Here is a 22,524-nt window from a genome sequence, read left to right as displayed (position 1 = left end):
TGGTTGGGGTCAGTGCCCGCTGTGTTAGATGACCTTTGGTTGGGGTCAGTGTCCGCTGTGTTAGGTGACCTTTGGTTGGGGTCAGTATCCGCTGTGTTAGGTGACCTTTGGTTGGGGTCAGTATCCGCTGTGTTAGGTGACCATTGGATGGGGTCAGTGTCCGCTGTGTTAGGTGACCTGTGGTTGGGGTCAATATCCACCTTTGGCTCAGTAGCTGAAGTTGTGTCTATGGCAACAGAAACACTTGTTCTATTTTTAGAGTTTGAAAGCAGACGAATCTTCAGAACACAGCAGATAAGATGACATCGCATCATTGTGCGTTCATCTTCTTACAAATCTTGCACCCACTGTGCCTGATAGTAGCGACCCCATTAAAAACTGCTCGCCATTGGTGAGCGAGACTTCAGACGTTTAGTTTTAACTTACACCAATTAAATGTTATCTTTCATTCACTCCTACTTTAAGATTTCCTCAAAAGATCCATTTAAATTCTCCCATCCCTTTGGTACAGGCCTGGTCAGTAAGGGACAGTAGAAGGGTCACAAAGCAGCAGAAAGAGTACAAATCGACTGATGGATTGAGAGATAGAAATGAGGAGGTTGGCATTATCATGGGGTGGGGGTGGGGAGGTGGAAAGTCACTCTCAGCAAGATACTTGGCAAGTGAAAACTTCTATTCCTGCATTTTTTTCTTAAACAAAGGAAAGTGCCGTGGGTTGTTGGATGTGGGCCCCACGTTGGGAATTACGTGAGGGCTGTTTTCACTCATTCTGCGTGGGAGGAGATCGATCACTGTCTCGTCTGCTGAGCTACACTGTTTGAAATGCTGATCCTCAGCAGATAGATTGCTAACATTTGACAGTAAGCTCAGTTCCCTGATGTGGCTTGGGGCTTTGTGTATTTTTTTAAGTGAAAGCCTGGTGTAAACTGGGGAATATTTGCAATTAAAACTTCTGTGCAATCTTCCCTGTTGGAACATTTTCGATCGTGTGGCAATTCGGTTCAATTCCGTTTGCTGTCCTTTTAAAACATTTTTTTGATTTTCTACTTTTCTCGCCCTTCTCTCTCAACGGTGCAGCTCTACCCACATTGCATGACCTCCGCCAAGGCGCTGTTCTTCATGGATGGTCACAGACAGCGAGCGTGGGCGAGCTATTCGTCTTCTGGGGCTGGCCAGGCCAGGCCAAGCCAAGCACACTCACACAGGTCTGCAACCTGTGTCTGAACACATTTACACTCTCACACACTCACACACGCATGCTCACTCTAGCACGCTCACTCTAGCACGCTCACTCTAGCACGCACGCACACTCACTCTCGCGCGCACTCTCACTCTAGCATGCACGCACACTCGCTCTCGCGCGCACGCTCACTCTAGCACACTCACGCACGCAGGCTCACTCTTCCACGCTCACTCTAGCATGCACACACTCGCTCTCGTGCGCACGCTTACTCTTGCGCACGCACGCTCACTCTAGCACGCATGCACACACTTGCACGCTCACGCACGCACGCTCATGCACGTACGCTCACTCTTGCACACTCACGCACGCATGTTCACTCTCGCATGCATGCTCACTCTTGCACACATTCGCACGCTCACTCTTGCACACTCACTCTAGCACGCACGCTCACTCTCGCACACTCACTCTCGCACGTTCACGCTCGCACGCTCACTCTCGCATGCACGCTCACTCTCGTACACTCACTAGCACGCACGCTCACGCACGCACGTTCACACTCAACCTCACGCACTCTCACACTCACAAACGCACAATCACACACGGACTCACACACATGCACACACTTGTGTTCATGATTTCTAGCAAAATTTATTGGATACTCATGAAAAGCAGCAACCTTGGCGGATGTTTATATTTAAATCCTTCCCTAGTTCAGGGATGCTGAAGCCAGTTGCAGTCGCCCTCCTCACTCCCTGGTTAAGATCAGTTAGCTAGGCCCAGATCAGGGATTCAACCTGAGACCTTCGATTCCACACTAAAGTATATTCAGTCCCTGAACCATCAGAGAAGCTACAGTTTACCCCTCCACCGCCACCCTCAAGTAACTAATCACTACTGCAGTAAGTTTAATTTGCATTAAAATAATATTTGCAATTGGTATGCATTTGAAACTAGTTCTTGTTCAGATTAAGTGCCGTTATCTCTGCTGCAGCAATTATTTTGATATCGTGGCCCTGGAATTCCAGGGGCGCGACCCTAGCAGTTTCCCTGGGACCGTGCCCACAGGTGCCCCCCAACACTGATCCCCGCCAGAGTTTGGAGGGGCAGTGAGTGGGCAGCTCCTTCGCTTGAGGCATGTTCAGCACCAGAACCACGTGAGGCACAATTTTTGGCACGCTGAAGAAAATCAGTTGGTCGCTTGTGGGGGAGCAGGGCTTTCCCAGGCTTCCCCCCACCACCCCCTCCAGCCCCCCAGCCCGGCCCTGGTAATGTTCGGATCGGCCCAAGCAAAGGGGCCAAACCGGGATACATTTTTGCCAGCGCTGCACCCCACCAGTGGGACCCACCTATGCCCAAGGGGAGGGCAGTGCACATCATTCTTCTTGGCGTTCTGGCCCCCAGGACTGTGCCGAATCCTCGGTGAACCTCAGGGTCAGGTTGAGGGAGTCCCCACCCCCTGGCACTGCTCTTCAGGCCCATTCTTTGCCTTGTAGGGGCGGATGGAAGTTCTGAGGTGAAGACCCATTGGGTCGCCTCCATCGTCCCCCATTTTCTTGGGGGTTTCTCTCTGTGGGAGACCAGTACAACCCCCTGGATGTTGGGGACTCGTATCTGGTCAGGTTGTCCAAGGCACCGTACCTGGAGTGGGACACAGTGGTGGGGGTAATCACTAGGCTTTTGGCACTGACCTTCATGGACATTGCAGAAGAACAACATCGGCAGAAACGCCACTGAAAAGTGGTCTGGGAAGTTTTCCAGTAGCGTTTATAATACGGAGTGACTGCTGCCAACTACCGGAAGCTGCGCAGAACCATCCTGCACATTAATCTGTGGTAGTTTAACTATCAATGTATAATAATATGGTCATATCGCATGCCTGAATCTATGGAGCTATGGGTTGGTTTAATAATGTATAATAATAGCGCAGGTTGGTTTAAGGATGACTGTATAATATTTTCGCGGGGGGAGGGTTGCGGAGATTTATTTGTACGGAGCACAAGCTTCATGTGAAGGGAAAGGAGAAGAAATTTAATAAAAATGGACGTTTACTGTGTTTTGCTGGTGCAGATTTTCCTTCCCTGACGCGGCTGTGTTCAACAATAGCGTTCTCTTTTCACCGCCCCCTCCCCGCCTTTAGAGTCATAGGCCTAGAAATTGGGTTGGTAGCGCCGGCGCTGAGCGCCTAAAGAGACCTAGAATTGGGGCGATACCCTATGTTGGGGCGGACGCTATGAAGATAGCGCCAACTCAGATATTGACTATACATTTAGCGTCTGCGCTAAGTGCGCTCACCCGCGATCGCAAGCAGCTCATGATGTCATTTCAGTGTGCAACGCCTTTTAGGAGCGCCTGAGCGCATATTGGGTGGTGCCCGGAGCCTTAGCGCCCAGCGCTATTAGTGACAGTTCGAGGGAGGGCTAACAGGCCCTTCTCGGAGTAGGGGGGCGCTATTTAAAGGGGACAGCTTTAGTGCAGAATCTTCTGCCACTTGGCCTGCTCATTGCGATCGTTGCTAGAGAGAGTTGGCGAGCTAATGTGGAGCGGAGTTCTGGGAATTTAGCTTTACAGTACTTGGGACCTTCAACCCTGTCCGAAGCACTTGCAGCACTTACACCTAAAAGGCTTTTGACCAACTGGCATCGGAATGGGAGCTTGTTTGGAGGGAGACGGCCTCATCGCCCAACACTGTGAAGGGGCAGAGAGACGGCGGGAGAGAGGGCCGGGATTGGCCAGAAGGAGGAGGGGCAATGGAGGTTGGCCAATCCGACGGGATGCTGCGAGGGTCTTTAGGCAGCAGGTGACAAGCCTTGACATGTCGGAGGAGCAGTGTTTGGGAAGGCTCCGAATCTGGAGGGACATTGTTACTGATCTGTGCCACCTGCTTGGTCAGGATCTGCAGCCGCGTGAACGCTGCAGAACCTCTCTGTCCGTGATGGCTAAACTGACTGATGGCCTCCATTTTTATGCCAACGGATCCTTTCAGCCAGCCATTGGGGACAATGCGACTGTTGCATCCGGCAAGTGACAGATGCCCTTTATAGGCGAACGCGTCAATTCATTACCTTCCCTCAGACCCTGCACAAGCAGGCGGAGGAGGAGGAGGAAGAGCAGGCGGAGGAGGAGGAGGAGGATGGAAGGGCTGCTGAAAGTGGAAGGGCCATACGTCAGAGGCTCCTCTGGACTCCTGTCGACACCCCTGTGGCGGAATGATGAGAGTCTTAACTCATGCGCACTTTGGATGTTTGAGGGCCTCTGAATGCCAGCATCACTGAAAGTAGTCACATGCACCATGCCACATTGAAACTTCTGTTTATTGACACAAAAGTCTTTCATTACAGCTAAACAACGTAACTTTCAAAATAACTGTGAACTGTTCGGCAAAGCCGCAAAACTCAACAAACCTTCTGCAAATATAACAGCAGGTGAGGGTGTCCTTGAATTTGGACAAACAAACGTCTCAGCACCTCCCTCTACAACTGGCCCCTTGAGGGAGAACGACTTCTATTTCGCGCCCGGCCCCTTCCCTCCCTGCTGCTCCTACGTAATTGGACCCCAGTGGCGGGCTCAAGGCTGGGGGACGCTTGCTGACTGTCTGGAAGCGCAGAAGCCCCTGAGGGACGGCCTGGCCGACCTCTGGGCTTGGAGGGTGCGGACGCAGGATGCTTGCTGTGACCATGGCTGGAAGCAGTGTGGCCTGCAGGTGGTGGCAGCTGCAATGCAGGCGTCCCAGCGCTGGCATGTGCAATGGTCTCCTGCCGAGAGAGGACACCTGCACCATGGTCGGACGACACACTGGCTATCTGAGGGGAGCGGCTCGGCTCATCCGCCACAATCGCATGCTCCACTGATTCCTGGCCTTGTACGGGAGTGGAAGGGCCCGGGGTGATCCTATCTGATGCAGAGAGGGTGGCTGCAGTGAGAGATCGCGTTGCGTCAATCTGGCTGTGGAGGAGCCCAGCAAGTGACTGCGTGGCAACAGTGAGGACCTGTGTGCCAGGTGCCAGTGCTTCGGAGAAGGCCTGGACAGTTCTTCCCATTGCTTCGGACAAGGCAGGTGCCGGCCGCTCCACTGCTTCGGACAAGCCCTGCACAGGCCTTTCCAGGGATTGTCCAAAGCCCTGAACAGTCCTTTCCATTGCCGACTCAAAGCCGTGGACAGTCCTCTCCATTGTTGGGCTGAAGCCCTGGATAGTCCTGTCCATTGTTGCCCTGAAGCCCTGGATAGACCTGTCCATTGTTTCCTCAAACACCTGGAGAGTCCTCTCCATTGTTGCCCCAAAGCCCTGCAGAGTCCTCTCCATTGTTGCCCCGAAGTCTAACACACTCCTAGCCAATGAATCTATTGACTCAGGCATCTTCTCCACTGCAGCCATCAGCTCCGTGTGTCTGACCCGGGCCTGTTTGCTCATCTCAGCCAGGCGACGGACCTCATCTGTGCTCTGTGCAGCAGTCATGATGACCTGCCTTGCCCTGCGGGGAGACGGTGGCCGAACTTGCCTATCCCCCGTGCGTTGCTGCATGCCGCTTGGTCCGGCAACTGGTTCATCCTCAGAGCACCCCCCCTCCCCTCCAGGGGACTACTATCCCCAGTCTGCAGATGTCTCAGCTCCCCGGATTCTGCAACGGCTGGTCCGGATTCCTCCTGGTCCTCGCCTTCGGTGGCACTGGCACTGGCAGCTTCAGCGCGTTGAGCCCGAGTTGGTGCTGCTTCATCTGAAAGTGGGAGGTGGAAGAGTGGCTTTAGCAAAAGGACAGCTTTGCTGAAAGGCATGCCAGATTGCGGCAAGGCTCTGACATGGCTGCACACTGAGGATGCATGCTGGCGGGGGGACCAAGTGGAAGGCAACAGGTGGAAAAGGTGAGAGTCTTACCCTCGCTGTCGGTAATGGGGTCGGCAGATGCAGTGGTCACAGGACCAGACAGACGTCCTCCAAGTATCTGGTGCACTCTCTCCTCCAGATCCGTGAGAGTGACCACTTGTGCAGGTCCGCCACCGGTTCGACGCTGCTCCTTTCGAATCATCGCCAGCTTGGACTGCAGGGGAAAGAAGGGGAGGTTCTGTTACAAGATGCCTTGAGACCTCATCGCATGCCCCCCATGGTGCAAGAGCCCTTACATGAGGCCTTGAGACCTCATCGCATGCCCCCCATGGTGCAAGAGCCCTTACATGAGGCTTTGAGACATCATCGCATGCCCCCCATGGTGCAAGAGCCCTTACATGAGGCCTTGAGACATCTGTCCATGTGTGTGCCCAGAAAGGGCTATGGGTGCATACTGACAGATGGCCATTGGCGCATCATTGCAGCAGGGTGCCCGAAGTCAGCTGCAGATGGAGGGAAGCACAAGTTTGGTAAACCATCACTCACCCTAACGATCCGTGTGAGGTCGTTGAATTTCTACCTGCACTGAACAGAGGTCCTGGTCGCCATGCTGCTGGAGTTGACCCTCACAGCAACCTCCCTCCAAGATCGTCGGTAAGCCTTCTGATTCGGCCTCTTGCCATTATCCGGATACAGGACCTCTCGACGGTGTTCAACTGCAGCCACCAAGTGGTCCAGAGCCTCAGTGCTGAAGCGCTCTGCTCTCTGTCTAACCTTCTCCATGATGAACAAGTTTGTACCGCCAGACAAGGGCGAGTGCCGAATCTGAGGCCTACAGGGCGTTGGGTGTTGAAGCTCAGGCTGACTGACCCACCCCTTTAAGAGCCGGCCGGCGCCTGGAGGTCTCGTGCTTTCCCGTAATTGAGTTCACCTGCGCTGCGCCCGTCCGCGTCGATATTGAGTAGCGCCTGACCTTTTGCGCCTTAAGAGCACCGTGCAACGGCTGATTTAGCGCCTCAATCCCCTTTGGGGGCATGCAACCCAATATCGCGCCAGGCGGCGATAAGTTTCGTCTGGCTATAAACTTTGCGCATCGCCAGTTCTAACGCCTCAAGCGAGGCTATACCCAATTTCTAGGCCTTAGAGTCATAACAGCACAGAAGGAGGCCATTCGGCCCATCGAGTCCGTGCCGGCTCTCTGCAGAGCAATCCAGTCAGTCCCATTCCCCCGCTCTATCCCCGTAGCCCTGCAAGTTTATTTCCATCAAGTGCCTATCCATTGAGTGTCTCCGCTTTCACCACTTCCATCGGCAGCGAGTTCCAGGTCATCACCACTCGCTGCGTAAAAAAGTTTTTCCTCTCATTCCCCCCTGTATCTCGTGCTCAAAATCTTAAATCTGTGTCCCCTAGTCCTTGTACCATCAACTGGTGGGAACAGCCTTTCCCCGTCTAGCCTATCCAAATCTTGTACACCTCTATCAAATCACCCCTCAACCTCCTTTGCTCGAATGAAAACAAATCCAGCTCCTCCAACCTGTCCTTGTAGTGAAGCTCTCCCATCCCCGGAACCATTCTGGTAAATCTCCTCTGCACCCTCTCAAGGGCCTTCACATCCTTCCTAAAGTGTGGTGACCAGAACGAGACGCAATACTCCAGTTGTGGCCTAACCAGTGCTTTATAAAGGTTCAGCATAACTTCTCTACTTTTGTACTCAATACCTCTATTTATGAAGCCCAAGATCCCATATGCTTTGCTAACCACTCTCTCAATATGTCCTGCCACCTTCAGGGACCTATGCACATTAACTCCCAGGTTCCTCTGTCCCTGCACACTCTTTAAAACTGTGCCATTAAGTGTATATTGCCTCTCCCTGTTCCTTCTACCAAAATGCATCACCTCACACTTCTCTGTATTAAATTCCATCTGCCACTTGTCTGCCCATTCTGCTAGCCTTTCTCTGTCCTGTTGCAGTCGATTGATATCATCCTCACTGTTTGCCATACCCCCACGTTTGGTGTCATCGACAAAATTAGAAATTCTACTCTGTATTCCAATATCCAGGTCATTTATTTTATATATATATATATTTTAAAAAAAGCAGTGGCCCCAGCACTGACCCTTGGGGAACACCACTGTCTACCATCCTCCAGTCCCCCTGCAAGTATTTTCTTTGTAAAGGTGACAATATTTTCTTTTCAGTTAGCGAACAACCGAAAAAACACTGAAACTGTGCATGTGCAACGACTTCAGCTTTGTTGGCAACAGTCACACCCTTTATAATATGCAGCCCTACACATGCTCTTCCTGGCACCCTCACTGTGTGCAAATCAAGACTCCTACTCGCACTCATTATTTCCCAGGACCTCAAAACTGTAACATTGTTTAATCCTTGAATATCCTTCTTCATACATTCTACTAGCTCTTGAAACCCAAGCGCTTGGAGTCAACTATCTGATCTCCATGACATCAGCCCCCTTCTCCATGCGCAACAGTTAGCTGCAATAGTTTGGTGGCCTTGGGTCTCCATCTCCTTTCCTCATCTCTCTCCCCCCACCTCCTCTCTCTTCCCCCCACCTCCTCTCTCTTCCCCCCACCTCCTCTCTCTTCCCCCCACCTCCTCTCTCTTCCCCCACCTCCTCTCTCTTCCCCCACCTCCTCCTCTCTCCCCCACCTCCTCTCTCTCCCCCCACCTCCTCTCTCTCCCCCCACCTCCTCTCTCTCCCCCCACCTCCTCTCTCTCCCCCCACCTCCTCCTCTCTCGCCCCACCTCCTCTCTCTCCTCCCACCTCCTCTGTCACCCCCCACCTCCTCTCTCTCCCCCCACCTCCTCCTCTCTCCCCCCACCTCCTCCTCTCTCCCCCCACCTCCTCCTCTCTCCCCCACCTCCTCTCTCTCCCTCCACCTCCTCCTCTCTCCCCCCACCTCCTCTCTCTCCCCCCCACCTCCTCTCTCTCCCCCCACCTCCTCCTCTCTCCCCCACCTCCTCCTCCTCTAAGAACATAAGAACATAAGAAATAGGAGCAGGAGTAGGCCAATCGGCCCCTCGAGCCTGCTCCGCCATTCAATAAGATCATGGCTGATCTGATCCTAACCACCAATCTACTATCACAGAACTATCTCCTGAATCTAACAGAATTAGACACACGAAATAGGAGCAGGATCAGGCTACACGGCCCCTGGGCCCGCTCCGCTACCCACAGGGCCATGTCCGATCCGAACCTAGACTCATGTCCAAATTCCTGCCCGCTCCCCGTAACCCTTAATTCCCTTTACTTCTAGGAAACTGTCTATTTCTGTTTTAAATTTATGTAATGATGTAGCTTCTACAGCTTTTTGGGGCAGCATATTCCATGGACCTACCACCCTCTGAGTGAAGTAGTTCCTCCTCATCTCAGTTTTGAAAGAACAGCCCCTTATTCTAAGACTATGCCCCCTCGTTCTAGTTTCACCCATCATCGGGAACATCCACCCGATCCAACCCCTTCACAATCTTAAATGTTTCAATAAGATCGCCTCTCATTCTTCTGAACTCCAATGAATAGAGTTCCAATCTACTCAACCTCTCCTCATATGTCCATCCCCTCATCCCCGGGATTAACCGAGTGAACCTTCTTTGTACTGACTCGAGAGCAAGTATGTCTTTTCTTAAGTATGGACACCAAAACTGTATGCAGTATTCCAGGTGCGGTCTCACCAATACCTTGTACAACTGAAGCAATACCTCCCTATTTTTATATTCTATCCCCCTAGCAATGAAAGCCAACATTCCATTGGCCTTCTTAATCACTTGCTGCACCTGCATACTAACCTTTTGAGTTTCGTGTACCAGGACCCCCAGATCCCTTTGTACTTCAGTACTTTCCAGTTTCTTGCCATTAAGATAATAACTTGCTCTACGATTTTTCCTGCCAAAGTGCATAACCTCACACTTTCCAGTATTGTATTCCATCTGCCAAATCTCTGCCCACTTACTTAGCCTGTCTATGTCCCCTTGCAGGTTTTTTATGTCCTCCTCACTCACTACTTTCCCTCCCATCTTAGTATCATCTGCAAACTTTGATATGTGACACTTGGTCCCCTCCTCCAAATCGTTAATATAGATTGTAAAGAGTTGGGGACCCAGCACTGACCCCTGCGGAACACCACTAGTTACTGATTGCCAGTCTGAGAATTAACCATTTATCCCAACACTCTGCCTTCTGTTAGATAGCCAATCCTCTATCCATGCCAGAATATTACCCCCAATCCCGTGATTTTTTATCTTAAGCAATAATCTTTTGTGTGGCACCTTGTCAAATGCCTTTTGGAAGTCTAAATACACTACGTCCACTGGTTCCCCTTTATCCACCCTATATGTTACTTCCTCAAAGAACTCCAGCAAATTTGTCAAACATGACTTCCCCTTCATAAAACCATGCTGACTTTGTCCTATTAAATTATGATTATCCAAATGTCCTGTTACTGTCTCCTTAATAATGGACTCCAAAATTTTACCTACCACAGATGTTAGGCTAACCGGTCTATAGTTTCCAGCCTTCTGTCTACTGCCCTTTTTAACTAAGGGTGTTACATTAGCAGTTTTCCAGTCTGCTGGGACCTTTGCTGAGTCCAGGGAGTTTTGGAAAATTATTACTAATGCATCCACAATCCCTACCACCACTTCCCTCAAGACCCTAGGATGTAAGCCATCAGGTCCAGTTGATTTATCCGCCTTGAGTCCCATTATTTTACCGAGTACCACTTCCTTAGTGATTTTGATTGTGTTTAGCTCCTCCCCCCACATAGCCCCCTGTTTGTCCAGTGTTAGGATATTCTTAGTGTCCTCTACTGTAAAGACTGATACAAAATATTCATTCAGTGTTTTTGCCATCTCCATATTTCCCACCATTAATTTCCCGGTCTCATCCTCTAAGGGACCAACATTTACTTTAGCCACCCTTTTTTCTTTTTATATAACTATAAAAAACTCTTACTATCTGTTTTTATATTTTTTGCTAATTTACTTTCATAATCTATCTTCCCTTTCTTAATCAATCTTTTTGTTATTTTTTGCTGTCTTTTAAAGTTTTCCCAATCCTCTATCCTCCCACTAGATTTGGCTACCTTATATGCCCTTGTTTTTAGTCGAATACTATCCTTAATTTCTTTACTTAGCCACGGATGGCTGTCTTTTCTTTTGCACCCTTTTCTTCTCAGTGGAATATATATTTTTTGGAAGTTGTAAAATAACTCCTAAATGTACACCACTGATCATGTATCGTCTTACCCTTTAATCTATTTTCCCAATCCACTCTACTCAATTCCACTCTCATACCTTCATAGTCTCCTTTATTCAAGCTTAGCACGCTTGTTTGAGATCCAACCTTCTCACCCTCTAATTGAATATGGAATTCAACCATGTTATGGTCACTCATTCCAAGGGGATCCTTTACTAGGACATTTTTTATTAATCCTGTCTCGTTACACAGGACCAGATCTAAGGTTGCTCGCCCCCTGGTCGGTTCAGTTACATACTGTTCAAGAAACTCATCCCTAATACACTCAATGAACTCATCCTCAAGGCAGCCCTGCCCAATTTGATTTGTCCAATTAATATGATAGTTAAACTCCCCCGTAATTATAGATGTTCCCTTATTACAAGCCTCAACTATTTCCTGATTGATACTCCGTCCAACAGAGTTGCATCTGTTTGGAGGCCTATAGACTACGCCCACTAGTGTTTTTTTCCCCTTATTATTCCTTATCTCCACCCAAACTGTTTCATTATCCTGATCTTTTGACCCAATATAATTTCTCTGTATTACAGTGATTCCTTCCTTTATTAACATAGCCACCCCACCTCCCCTTCCTTCCTGCCTGTCCTTCCTGATCGTTAAATAACCTGGTATGTTTAATTCCCAGACATTGTCACCCTGCAGCCATGTTTCTGTAATGGCCACAAGATCATACCCATATGTAGTTATTTGTGCCATTAACTCGTCTATTTTATTACGAATGCTACGTGCATTCAGATAGAGAACTTTCAAATATGTTTTGTGACACTTAGTTCCTGCTTTTGCCCTTTTTATTACTTTACCTTTTACTCCATACCTTCTGCCCCTTCCTGACACGCTCTGGTTTTTAATTTCCCCACTGCTACCTTAAGTCTATGACCTTCTCTGTTGTCATTTTTATTATTTGCTCTCTAGGAACCTCCCCCCCACTAGTTAGTTTAAAGCCCTCTCTACAGCCCTAGTTATATAATCTGCCAGGACTCTAGTCCCAGCACTGGCCAAGTGAAGCCAATCCCAACGGAACAGCTCCCTCCTGCCCCAGTACTGGTGCCAGTGTCCCAGGAAGCAAAAACCCATTTCTCCCACACCAGTCTTTGAGCCACGCATTTAACTCTCTAATTTTATTTGTCCTAGCCAAATTCGCTCGTGGCTCAGGTAATAATCCAGAGATTATTACCCTTGAGGTTCTGTTTTTTCATTTGACCCCTAGCTGCTCATACTCCTTTAACAGAACCGGCTTCCTAGTCCTATCTACGTCGTTTGTACCAACATGGACCACGACAACTGGATCCACCCCTTCCCACTGCAAGTTTCTTTCCAGCCCAGAGGAGATGTCCTTAACCCTGGCACCGGGTAGGCAACACAGCCTTCGGGACTCTCTGCTCTCAGCTGCAGAGAATTCTATCTATCCCCCTAATAATACTATCCCCTACCACTACAACATTTCTATTTACTCCCCCCTCTTGAATGGCCCCCCGTTCCACGGTGCTGTGGCCAGGTTGCTCATCCTCCCTGCAGTCCCTGCTCCTGTCTCCACAGGGAGTAAGAACCTCAAACCTGTTGGACAAGAGCAAGGGCTGCGGCTCCTCCAACACTACCTCCTGGATCCCCGTACCTGCCTCACTCGTAGTCACACCGTCCTGTCCCTGACCATGGGCTACATCTGAATTAATTAACTTCATAGGTGTGACCACCTCCTGAAACACAGAGTCCAGGTACTTCTCCCCCCTCCCTGATGTGTCGCAGTGTCTGAAGCTCAGACTCCAGCTCATCAACACAGAGCTGGAGTTCCTGTAGCAGCAGACACTTGTCACAGACGTAATCACCGTGAGCCTCAATGGGGTCCACCGGCTCCCACATCTCGCAACAGTAACACATCACCTGCTCCATTCCATGTAATTAATTAAATTTTTTATTGTTAGTTATGGACACCCTCTGCCCGATTTTAGATGCTAGTATCCCCTTTAATTAATTGGATTTAAATTAAATCAACCCCTCTAATTACACCAGTTAAATGGTTTACCAACAGTCACTCTGCACCAGAAAGGCCTTATTATCTACAACCCACAGAGTTAAAGTTTGAAAAGAGCACCTAATACCCCACTTACCCTAACTCACACTTACCCAAACTCACAGCACTCTCTGCTGACTCGCACTCAGTTCTTGCTCACACTAGCCTGGTCTTTTTATACTGTTTGTTTGTTTGTTTACAGCCAAATGAGTCACCCCTGCTGATTGGTTAGAGAACTGGTTTCCACTGCCTGCTGTGCCAATTTACTCCTACTGCAGTGTAACCTTGTTTTACTCTCCTTAAACCAACAGAATCCCAAATATTTAACTTTTCCCCTTTACTTAAACTGCTTAAGTAATCTTATCAAGAATGATTTAAAGAGAAATAACAATTAAAGAACTCTCACACTTACCTAAACTCACAGCACTCTCTGCTGACTCGCACTCAGTGCTTGCTCGCACTAGCACTGGTCTTTTTGTACTGTTTGTTTGTTTACAGCCAAATGAGTCACCCCTGCTGATTGGTTAGAAAACTGGTTTCCACTTCCTACTGTGCCAATTTACTCCTACTGCAGTGTAACCTCTCCCCCACCTCCTCCTCTCTCCCCCCCACCTCCTCCCCTCTGCCCCCCACCTCCTCCTCCTCTCTCCCCCCCACCTCCTCCTCTCTCCCCCCACCTCCTCCTCTCTCCCCCCACCTCCTCCTCTCTCCCCCCACCTCCTCCTCTCTCCCCCCACCTCCTCCTCTCTCCCCCCACCTCCTCCTCTCTCCACCTCCTCCTCTCTCCCCTCCTCCTCCCTCCTCCTCTCCCCCGCCTCCTCCTCTTCCCCCCACCTCCTCCTCCTCTCCCCCACCTCCTCCTCTCCCCCCACCTCCTCCTCTCCCCCCACCTCCTCCTCTCCCCCCACCTCCTCCTCTCCCCCCACCTCCTCCTCTCCCCCCACCTCCTCCTCTCTCCCCCACCTCCTCCTCTCTCCCCCACCTCCTCCTCTCTCCCCCCACCTCCTCCTCTCTCCCCCCACCTCCTCCTCTTTCTCCTCCTCCTCTCTCCCCCACCTCCTCCTCTCTCCCCAACCTCCTCCTCTCTCCCCCCCACCATCCTCCTCTCTCCCCCCCACCTCCTCCTCTCTCCCCCCACCTCCTCCTCTCACCCCCCCACCTCCTCCTCTCTCCCCCCACCTCCTCCTCTCTCCCCCCCACCTCCTCCTCTCTCTCCCCCCTCCTCCTCCTCCTCTCTCCCCCACCTCCTCCTCCTCCTCTCTCCCTCTCCCCCCACCTCCTCCTCCTCCTCTCTCCCCCCACCTCCTCCTCCTCTCTCTCTCTCCCCCCACTCCTCCTCCTCCTCTCTCCCCACCTCCTCTCTCCCTCTCCCCCCACCTCCTCCTCCTCCTCTCTCCCCCCACCTCCTCCTCTCTCCCCCCCACCTCCTCCTCTCTCCCCCCACCTCCTCCTCTCTCCACCTCCTCCTCTCTCCACCTCCTCCTCTCTCCCCTCCTCCTCTCTCCCCTCCTCCTCCTCCTCTCCCCCCGCCTCCTCCTCTCCCCCCGCCTCCTCCTCTCCCCCCGCCTCCTCCTCTCCCCCGCCTCCTCCTCTCTCCCCCCGCCTCCTCCTCTCTCCCCCGCCTCCTCCTCTCTCCCCCCCGCCTCCTCCTCTCTCCCCCCGCCTCCTCCTCTCTCCCCCGCCTCCTCCTCTCTCCCCCCGCCTCCTCCTCTCTCCCCCGCCCTCCCTCCTCCCCCCCTCCTCCTCCTCTCTCCCCCCCCACCTCCTCCTCTCTCTCCCCCCCTCCTCCTCCTCCTCTCTCCCCCCACCTCCTCCTCCTCCTCTCTCCCCCCACCTCCTCCTCTCTCCCCCCCCACCTCCTCCTCTCTCCCCCCCACCTCCTCTCCTCTCTCCCCCCCCCCACCTCCTCCTCTCTCCCCCCCACCTCCTCCTCTCTCCCCCCCACCCTCCTCCTCTCTCCCCCCCACCTCCTCCTCTCTCCCCCCCACCTCCTCCTCTCTCCCCCCCACCTCCTCCTCTCTCCCCCCACCTCCTCCTCTCTCCCCCCCCACCTCCTCCTCTCTCCCCCCCCACCTCCTCCTCTCTCCCCCCCACCTCCTCCTCTCTCTCCCCCCCACCTCCTCCTCTCTCCCCCCACCTCCTCCTCTCTCCCCCCACCTCCTCCTCTCTCCCCCCTCCTCCTCCTCCTCCCCCCCACCTCCTCCTCCTCTCTCCCCCCAACCTCCTCCTCTCTCCCCCCCACCTCCTCCTCTCTCCCCCCCCACCTCCTCCTCTCTCCCCCCCACCTCCTCCTCTCTCCCCCTCACCTCCTCCTCTCTCCCCCCCACCTCCTCCTCTCTCCCCCCACCTCCTCCTCTCTCCCCCCCACCTCCTCCTCTCTCCCCCCCACCTCCTCCTCTCTCCCCCCCACCTCCTCCTTTCTCCCCCCACCTCCTCCTCTCTCCCCCCCCACCTCCTCCTCTCTCCCCCCCCACCTCCTCCTCTCTCTCCCCCCCACCTCCTCCTCTCTTCCCCCCACCTCCTCCTCTCTCTCCCCCACCTCCTCCTTTCTCATGCCCCACCTCCTCTTCTGCCCCAGCTCTCCTGTTTTTACCCCTCCCTTGCCTTGGTCAAGTTATACACCCCCTGCCCTCTGATCCTACTTGACCTGAGTACTGCCCTTGCTGGACTCCACATGTGCTGTGCCGCAGGAGATCGGCTAGTGATTACAGAATGGTGTGCAGGGGTCTTGAATGACCTCCTTTATGACCTGTGGCCATTTACAGCACAGATTGCAGCTGTGCGGAGGTTTTTATAACTGGCTGTTTCAGAAGCTCAATCTTCCCGAAAGGACAACGACATCCCCTTTAAACGAAATAGTTACAGTCGTGACTGCCTGAAGTATTTGGGCATAGGTCAGGTGTTCTGGCGGATCAAGCCTATAGAATTGTTGGTGACCGAATGAATATGTGAAAGTCATGTCGCTGAATGAGTGTGAGCAACATGATTGATTGAATATGCCAGAAGATGAGTTTCTAAACTTCCTGTATTATCTATGTTGGTACAAATTAAATTTGTTTTAAAAACAAGCGTGCACATAATTCGAGCAGAGTGGGGTAGAGCTTGACTTTGTGTGATGGTGTGAAATGGGTGACAGCAGCCTCGATGATTTTGAATTCAATGGAAATAAAAATGGTGAGCGATGTAAAACGGGCTGCCGGCTCGCTATCGTCCATTTCACACTATCGCACAAGCTCGAGGTTTACCCCACTGTGCCCTAATTGTGTGTGTGCTCGTTTTAAAAAAATTTAATTTGTCCCAATATAGGCCCACGGTGGATGCCCCAGCCAAACTGAAAAGTAGGAGAGGCCATGGCATTGGAAGAAGTTGCTGTGTGACTCCCAAGTTTTGGGATTGAAGTGGGGAGCGGTTGAGGAGTGGAACGTGTTGCCTTGGGGACAGCAGGTCAGGGTTTGGATAGTGGCGGTGTGAGGACAGATGGATATGCTGGAGTTTTGCTTGATTACCGTTTGAGGATCAGGAAGCATTTGTACAGAACTGTCCCTTAGGAGGTTAATTGTGTGGCGTCCCCGAAGGGATTTATTGTACATGTTCTGTAGAGGGAGCAGGCTCGATGGGCCAATGGCCGTTTCCTGTTCTGTGCTTTCTTTATGCAGTATTTGGAGGGTTAGCTACAAACAATCTCTTTGCGCAGGGAGAATCTGAGCAATGTGATAATTATGTTTTTATCCTTTGCACAAGTGATTTTTATTCATCAATTTAATTCCTTTACCTCTTCTCTTTTCCCCCTCCCCATCTTTTGACTATTCTCCTCTCCTCAGAGTTTCAGTTCCAGAACCACTCTCCGGGGGTCACGGTGGAAGGTTGATGTATGGATGTCAGTTGTGGACAGGATTGAGCCCTGCAAACATGGTCGCCACAGTTGCATTGCCTGGTGGCACGTGATGTCTGGGCCCACGCATGAGGAAAGGTCACTTGGGCGTAGGGCGGCCAACTCTGATTGGAACGTATTCCAGGAGGTTTTGTCACACGACCTCCCACGGCCAGTCACCCTCGCCCCCCCCCCCCCCCCAAGCTCCTGCCATTGGTTGCCCGGCACGTCCATCCTCGCGGTGAACCGCCTTCCCACGCCGATTGGAAAGCGAATAAATTTTCCTTACCCAAGTGGCTGATTCTTGGCTTGTCAGTCAAACAGCCTTTATTCCCGTTTCCAATAGTTTTATAACTAATAAACAAAGGTGTTCAAAGAAAGTATGTAAAAAAAAGCACCGTTTATTTTACTGCCCCTATTATTTTACTCCTGGGTTACTCGCAGCAGTGTCCTGGAGATTCATCTCTTAAACCCTGGAGACTCCGGGACAATCCTGGACGTTTGGCAATCCGACATGGACGGGGTGCGGGCGGGCTGCAAACGCCCATGGGGCCGTCCCTCAGGTGGGATACATTTGCTCGGTAAGGTTGCTGTGGGAATACCAGACATCGTTCCCACAGCATTATAGAAGGTGACCAGAAAAGCTGCTCAACCCTAGTGGTTTGGTAGCGCCTGTGTGTGTTGACTTGTTAATCCTGCGTCGCTTGGCTGAGAGCAGGAGCTCACCGTTCAGGGAGTTCTGGGTGTGTAAGGCTATGTGGCGCCAGTCCCCGGTGTGGCAGTACGCCGGCGTTTAGTTTTGGAATGCGTTACCTGGATTGGACCACGGAGCAAGTCTACTACGTTGGGCTGTACATTTCCCCACCCCGCCACCACCACCACCTCACCTCCAGTACTGCCCGCAGACACTAACCCGTGTGTCTTGTCTTGTTCCTCTTGCAGTGTGAAGCCCTTTGCCCAACCGTCGTACTCGATTCAGCCAGCGGTACCGCCACCCATAGCAAGTAAGTACGTTGTCCCCCGAGCAACACACCGTAGCGTGCAGTTAACTGCAAGTGGGAGCGGAAGATCTTATCCACGGTCCTTGTTATTCAACTGCGGAATGACGCCGGCTGATCTTCTGGGTGGGTGGGTGGGGTGGCGGGGGGGGGCAAGTACACACTGCTACAAATCTGGTATCCGCTTACCTCAGTCGACAGCGCTCTGGCCTGTGGGTCCAATGACTATGGGTTGGAATACAACGGGGTGGAAGCTATGTTACATTTATATAAAGCTCTGGTTAGAGCCTAGTTAGAGTAGTGCGTTAAGTTCTGGGCACCGCACCACAGGAAGGAGACAGTGGCCTTGAAGGGGGTGCAGCGCAGATTTACCAGAATGATACCAGGGCTAAAAGGGTTAAATTACGAGGACAGGTTGCATAGACTAGGCTTGTATTCCCTTGAGTATAGAAGATTAAGGGGTGATCTCATTGAGGTGTTTAAGATGATTCAAGGAGTTGATGGGGTAAATAGAGAGAAACAATTTCTGCTGGTGTGCGGGGTGGGGGGGGGTCCAGAACAAGGGGGCACAACCTTAAAATTGGAGCTAGGCCGTTCAGGGGTGATGTCAGGAAGCACTTCTTCACTCAAAGGGTAGTGGAAATATTTAAACTAGGCTAGGTCAATTGAAAATGTCAAAACTGAGATTGATAGATTTTTGTTAGCTAAGGGTATTAAGGGTTACGGAACCAAGGTGGGTGGATGGAGTTGAGATACAGATCAGCCATGATCTCATTGAATGGCGGAACAGGCTCGAGGGGCGGAATGGCCTCCTCCTGTTCCTATGTTCCTAGAGCACAGGAGTTTAGCATTAAGCCGACACTCCAGCCTTTCAGTATGGCCTTTGGAGGTTACAGTGAAACGGTGCACCTCTGACCGTACTGTAACACCAACCTCTGTCAAACCATTGGCGCTGTTCTGTTCTGAGAGGCACTGGTCAAGTGACTGATAGTGGATAACAGGAAAATAGGCTGGAATCACTTTGTGCAGTTAGACATCCCAACACCTGTTAACGTTACAGGCCTTAGAACATGGGGGAGGTGAGACTTCTGCGCAACTAAAAGTTAATTTTCAAATATTGTCTAATGAACTGGGACAAAATTTGTGCTTAATTTTACTGCTTTGTTCCTTCTACAGGTTATGAGCCCTTGGGCCCTCTCCCGCCCCCTGCTACTATCCCAGTGTGGCAGGACCGAACCATCGCCTCCTCTAAACTCAGGCTGGTGGAGTACTCTGCCTTTGTGGAGGTGCAGAGAGACCCAGACACGGTAGGAACACGTCCCAATTTCCTCTTGGTCCTTTCACTTGGCTCGTGTTTGATCGGCAAAGCTCCGCTTTCTGTTTGATTCCTTTTTATGGAGGGAGGGAAAACAAATCATTTTAGCCTAGTGGGCAAAAGCTCCACCCAGTAAGAAAGAAAGACTTGCATTTATATCGCGCCCTTCATGACCTCGACGTCCCAAAACGATCCATAGCCAATGAAGTACTCTTGAAATGCAGTCACTGTTGTAATGTAGGAAACGCGGCAGCCAATTTGCGCACAGCAAGCTCCCACAAACAGCAATAAATAACCAGCTATTCTGTTTTCAATGATGTTGGTTGAGTGATGAATATTGGCCAGGACACCGGGAAGAAGTACCCTGCTGTACCATGTGCCATGGGATCTTTTACATCCACCTGAGAGAGCAGATGGGGCCTCCGTTTAACATCTCATCCGAAAGACGGCACCTCCGACAGTGCAGCACTCCCACAGTACTGCACTGCAGTGTCAGCCTAGATTTTGTGCTCGAGTCTCTGGACTGAGACCTGAACCCACGACCTTCTGACTCAGAGGCGAGGGTGCTACCAACTGAGCCGTGGCTGACACCGAAAGGTCCAAGGTTCCATCCTTGGTCGCTGCTGAGCTAGCTGTTCTCAAGCAGGCCAATATTTGGAATGCACGACCCCATCTTGAAAGTGCACGTGTGTGGATGTCAACTGACGATGTGATCAGGCCAGCTATGGTTAGGTGGATCTTGCTCTTTCTCAGTGACATGTCTCTGTGTAGTAGGTTTCAATTTGTGGGCAAATGAAGCCTTGGCCTGTTTTGTCTTGTACCCCAACTTAAGTTAGTGTCTCGAACCCGTTCAGAGGCTGGTTTTATGCCACTATAAAGTGTTTCTCAGTTGTGCTGCTTCCATTTCTTCTCGATCCCAGAACACCACAGAGCTCTCCAGATGTTCTTCTACCCACACAACTTAAAGAAAAATGAGTGTAAGAAAGAAAGACTTGCATTTATATAGCGGCTTACATGACTTAAGGACGCCCCAAAGCTCTTTACAGCCAATGAAGTACTTTTGAAGTGTAGTCATTGTTGTAATGTAGGAAAAGCAGTGACCAATTTGTGCTCAGCAAGGTCCCACAAACAGCGATGAGATAATAGACCACACAATCTGTTTAAGGTGTAGGTTGAGGGGTAAATATTGGGCAGGATACGACAGAGAACTCCCCTGCTCTTCTTCGAATATTGCTGCGGGATCTTTTGCCTGAGAGGGCAGACGGGGCTTCGGTTTAACATCTCATTTGAAAGACGGCGCCTCCGACAGTGCAGCGCTCCCTCAGTACTGCCCCTCCGACAGTGCAGCGCTCCCTCAGTACTGCCCCTCCGACAGTGCAGCGCTCCCTCAGTACTGCCCCTCTGACAGTGCAGCACTCCCTCAGTACTGCCCCTCTGACAGTGCAGCACTCCCTCAGTACTGCCCCTCCGACAGTGCAGCGCTCCCTCAGTACTGCCCCTCCGACAGTGCAGCGCTCCCTCAGTACTGCCCCTCCGACAGTGCAGCGCTCCCTCAGTACTGCCCCTCTGACAGTGCAGCACTCCCTCAGTACTGCCCCTCCGACAGTGCAGCGCTCCCTCAGTACTGCCCCTCCGACAGTGCAGCACTCCCTCAGTACTGCCCCTCCGACAGTGCAGCACTCCCTCAGTACTGCCCCTCCGACAGTGCAGCACTCCCTCAGTACTGCACTGAAGTGTCATCCTAGATTATGTTCTCAAGTCTCTGGAGTGGGCTTGAACCCATGACCTTCTGACTCTCTGAATGAGCCACAGTTGAGCAGAAATCAGATGGTCTTTGAAGGACTGTCAGGAAGGAATAAAATCTAAACCAGACCTCTCTCTTTATTTACAGTATAACAAACACCTCTTCGTACACATTGGCCAGACAAACCCATCCTACAGCGACCCGCTACTGGAGGCCGTGGATATCCGTCAGATCTACGACAAATTCCCGGAGAAAAAGGGCGGGCTAAAGGAGTTGTTTGAGAAAGGACCACAGAACGCCTTCTTCTTAGTAAAGTTCTGGGTAAGATTTCCTCTTGTCTCTCCTTCTCACTTGTTCTCTGTCTCTGTTATTGAGGACCACATAAGCAGCTGTCAGAATGTTCCAACATTTGAGACCTTCTGATGCCTTTTCCTGCTCCCAACCCACCAACATTTACCTCTCCCCACTGCAGCAGCAAAGTATTGGCTGATATATAAATAATATATATGAAGCAGCTAGTGATTGCTTTAGCTGCAGGTATTTCACATGGCCATCCACTGTTAGTAACAGTCAGTCACTTTTGAGTTCTCTGTATGTTGCTGTGTTTTCCCACCACCCTGCCCAGCGTCATCTCCTGCTGTCCCAGTTAGGCAGGCTGCTGAAAGAGTTAAAATGTAATTGTTTTACACCAAGCATGGAACAGACTGCCAAAGGGTGTGGTTAGCGCCAGAAAATCCGAGAGGGTTATTTGGCAGAGAAAGCGATCAAGATGTACGAGAGGTGGCGTGTGGTATTGTTCAAACTTTAGTTCTGGCTGGGTGAAGCTCCGATGTCCTTTTGTTCGCAGATGTTCAGCTTGTTACTGCGCTATTATTGATCGCCAGCTCTGTAAGGAATAATGACGTGTTGTCAAGAGTTTGTAGTTTTAGTGCCGATCATAGGCTCAGAGGACTAACATCCAAACCAAAGGACCCTAATTTAAATCCTAGCCTTGTTGGGGCTGGCTGGCTGTCGGGCGGGTAGGCAGGAAGCGTAGAGGAGGGCCGGTGAGATCGGGGGGAAGAGGGGAGAAGATCGCAGAGGGCTGGAGAGATCGGGAGGTGGGTGGGGGTGGAGGGGAGAAGATCGTGGGGGGCCGTGAAGACAGAAACAAAGTATTTATTTAATTGCTCAGCCATTTCCTCATTCCCCATTATAAATTCTCCCGTCTCTGACTGTAAAGGACCTACATTTACCTTCGCCAGTCTTTTCCTTTTCACATACCTATAGAAGCTTTTACAATCTGTTTTTATATTTTTCGCTAGTTTGT

At 51.3% G+C, this 22,524-nt stretch overlaps 1 protein-coding gene across 6 annotated transcripts in view; it reads left to right on the top strand.

Annotated features, from left to right (window-relative positions):
* LOC147105333 (transcriptional enhancer factor TEF-5-like) overlaps nt 1-22,524 on the top strand; it is a 644,902-nt gene that overhangs the window by 603,975 nt on the left and 18,403 nt on the right. For all 6 annotated transcript variants that reach the window (XM_086011604.1, XM_086011603.1, XM_086011602.1 and 3 more), the window contains 3 exons: nt 18,101-18,162; nt 19,333-19,463; nt 21,363-21,536. In XM_086011604.1, the coding sequence (XP_085867730.1) occupies nt 18,101-18,162; nt 19,333-19,463; nt 21,363-21,536 (367 nt within the window). The remainder of the gene's footprint in view (nt 1-18,100; nt 18,163-19,332; nt 19,464-21,362; nt 21,537-22,524) is intronic.

Source organism: Somniosus microcephalus, chromosome 18 (genome assembly GCF_052327205.1).
Source record: "Somniosus microcephalus isolate GS21.2 chromosome 18, FLI_Smic_1.0, whole genome shotgun sequence".
Classification (NCBI taxonomy): Eukaryota; Metazoa; Chordata; class Chondrichthyes; order Squaliformes; family Somniosidae; genus Somniosus; species Somniosus microcephalus.
This window is presented reverse-complemented; position numbering and strand designations above follow the sequence as displayed.